General features: G+C 40.2%; 1 protein-coding gene across 1 annotated transcript; it reads left to right on the forward strand.

Moving 5' to 3' along the window:
* Positions 1–931: 931 nt before the first annotated feature.
* On the forward strand, positions 932–2,926 carry LOC149264699 (disease resistance protein UNI-like). Its single transcript, XM_089400437.1, has one exon. The coding sequence runs from the start codon at positions 932–934 to the stop codon at positions 2,924–2,926; it is 1,995 nt and encodes a 664-aa protein (XP_089256563.1).
* The last annotated feature ends 222 nt before the right edge of the window (positions 2,927–3,148 follow it).

Raw genomic sequence — 3,148 nt, forward strand, 5'->3', positions numbered from 1 at the left:
TCCGGGAACTTTCTTTTAAAGTGAGGAAAAGAAAATTAACAAAGTTCCTATGATGAAAGTTGGAACTTTCTTTTAAAGTGAGGAAAAGAATACTATCAAAGTTCCTATGATGAAAGTTATCCATCCCCTTGAGTTCGGTGAAATTGAAACTTTGCTCCTGTTCCATGGAATCTCATTATGCTGCTCTTCTTTAACTAATTCTTGGGATTAGAAAAGATGGAGTAAGATAACCATGAACTTATTGTTGTACTTTAAAATGTGGTGTGAATATATATAACTACTGGATTCAGTGTTTTTTGAAATTTCTGTGTAAATTATCAAACACAAACTTATCGTCACTCCCGCATCGTAACAAAAATTGGTCAAAGAAAAATAATAGAATAAGTGATAAACAATTGTGTTATATTGGCTTCCTTTCAGATGAAGATTTCTGTGGTTCCCATCATAGAAAAGAAAGCATGGGGAGCTGGAAGGGCCCTCATTGTTCATTACAGCACAAGCTGTCACGAATCTCGTTTTCACTGTTATAGAAATCTCGTTTTCACTGTTTGCTATAATGGCGATCATGCTCTTTCACATCCTTGGAAAAAGAATGAAAGAATCTTTTTTTTTTTTCATTATTGAAATGACAAAAACTAACTATGACGCTGCTTCACAACTATAAGTGTGCAATTCTTTGGTCCTATCTATCAATGTATGAGAGTTATAGGTTACAAAATCTCAGCATTAGTGTTCACAATCCCGGGTTGGTTTTTAGTTACATAATTTCTGGTTCCCTTCCACAAGGCTCTGCTCTTGTAGTGTTAATATTGATTGAGGATTTCATTAGCTGGAGAGAATTTTTCATTTTGAGATTTCTCAATATTGATATTCACCGTTCTGGGGCTTTGTTATTTTGTGCTATCAAGGGAGTTGAACATATTTTTTTATCATGGGTGATCCTGGTTTCGTATCTGGATTTATTAATGTGGGCATAGACATGGCTATCCACCAAATTATCGATCACGTTAACATTGCTCTCCGTTGCAAGAAAGAATTGGCCAATTTGAAGCGCCTGGTAATGGAAATTGAGCCAAAGTTGAAGGAAATCCAGCACTATCGCTTGCAATTAAATAGCAAGAAAATCTCAATTCCTCAAAGCAACAATAAGCTGAGACCCTCGGCTGTTAATAAATGGCTAAAGGAGCTGGATGCGCTTCTCCGACCAGCATCAGCAATGGCGCAACAATGCAGTACAATCGCTAAGTATGACGTGATTTCTCGTCATAGAATGAGTAGAAGGATTACTCGTTTGATTTCAGATATCAGAAAGCATCTCCAATCAGTCCCTTTGATTAGCATGCTCCAAAATGAGGAGCTCCTAGAGAGACTTTCAAGAATCGAAGAGTTGCACGCCTCTCCAGTTTCAGCCTCTACTTCTGCAACGCCCACCCAACCTGATGCTTCAAGAGGTTTCTTCATCAACGAACCCCTTATCGTGGGGCAACACAATGCCTTTGCAGCACTAGAGAAGTCAGTGATTGAGGCAGAGGGTGAGTCTTCCTTTTCGTGCATTGGCGTGCTGGGCAAGGGTGGTTCTGGTAAAACACTCCTCCTCAAGACCGTCTTCAATAGCGAAAAGGTGAGGGATTTCTTTTCCAATGGATTGTTGCTTTGGCTGACTGTTTCGCAGTCTCCATCTTTCACAAATCTTAGGAATCAACTCTCTTCCCAAATAGGCATGCAAGCAAACATAAATCCAGATCAAAATATGAATGAAGAAGCTATAAAAATATGGTTGCATGAGAGTATGCAGGGCAAAAGGTTTGCGTTGTTCTTGGATGATGTATGGGAGGAGGGTGGCAGATTGCTAGAGGAATTGGGTCTACTCCGGCTAGCCGACCATTCCACCTCCAAAATTGTTGTGAGTTCAAGGAACCAGAAAACGCTGCTGGAGATGGGAGTTAATCCAGATAAGTCCACATTGATTAGATTAGGCGATTTGATGGAGGATGATAGTTGGCGGCTGTTTGTTTATCATGCTTTTCCACATAACAGTGGAAATCTGCCAGGAAACATCAACGAAGCAAAGGCGAGGGTTGTGTGTACAAAGTGTGGAGGACTTCCCTTGGCAATCAAAACAGCAGGGAGGGCAATGGCAGGCATTATTGATGCAGAAGAATGGAACTTGGCAGTCCACAGGTTGTCAAACGCCAACAGCGAAGTCTATGATTGCCTCAGGTTTAGTTATGACGCATTGGGCAACTACAACATTAATCTCCAATTGTGCTTTCTGTACTTAGCTGCTGCCTTCCCGGAAGACCAAATTATTTGGGTAGAGCTCATCAGTATGTTGTGGTTAGGAGAAGGACTGCTGGAAAATCAGGCTTGCCACGACCAATTCCAGTTCGGAAGAATCTACCTCAACAATTTAGCAGACCGTTGTTTGATTGAACCGACAGTCAGAGACATTGATGGATCCGTGCAATATTTCAGGATGCACGACGTTGTGCGCAGTTGGGGAATACAAATTGCTGAGCAGCAAGAGAGCTTCTACTGTAGCGTAGGTAAGGGTCTCAGAACATTGGATGCAAATGAATGTTTAGCACGCACTAGAATTTTGTTGACTGGCAACCAGTTGGCTTTTCTTCCAGAGTCTTTCAGAGCTCCAGAAATCTACACATTAACATTGTATGGAAACAGAGATTTGGGAAAACTTCCAAGAAGGGTGATTGAGAGCATGATCTCTCTTAAGGTTCTGGATTTGAGTCGTACGTCCATCCAATCATTGCCTGAAAATATTGGCTGTTTGAAACAACTTGCATGCCTAAGATTAGCGGACGTGCCAATCAAAAGGTTACCAGCATCTGTCTCCAAACTTGTAAATCTCCAAATCCTTGATCTTAGTGAATCTGGAATTACAGAATTACCGTGGGGCATTTATTGAAATAAGAGCAGAGAAAGAAAGAATAGCAAGAACAAAATGAGAGAAGACCAAGAAATAGAAACTGAATGTGTATCTCTTTATTCCAGAATGATTTTTCATCTACATGAACTTTCGATATATTCATGTCATTACCGTTACATAACTAAAAACTAAATTGGTTACAAAAAACTGTTTGACTTTGTTAGTTTAACCCAGTTCGTTGTCAAACCAACAAACTCCACC

This window comes from Pinus tabuliformis, chromosome 6, assembly GCF_031772625.1.
Source record: "Pinus tabuliformis cultivar Carrire ecotype Pingquan chromosome 6, CPIR1, whole genome shotgun sequence".
NCBI lineage: Eukaryota > Viridiplantae > Streptophyta > Pinopsida > Pinales > Pinaceae > Pinus > Pinus tabuliformis.

Bases quoted from the DNA above. Each gene is read 5' to 3' on its own strand.
- LOC149264699 (XM_089400437.1), top strand. From the start codon at position 932: ATGGGTGATCCTGGTTTCGTATCTGGATTTATTAATGTGGGCATAGAC.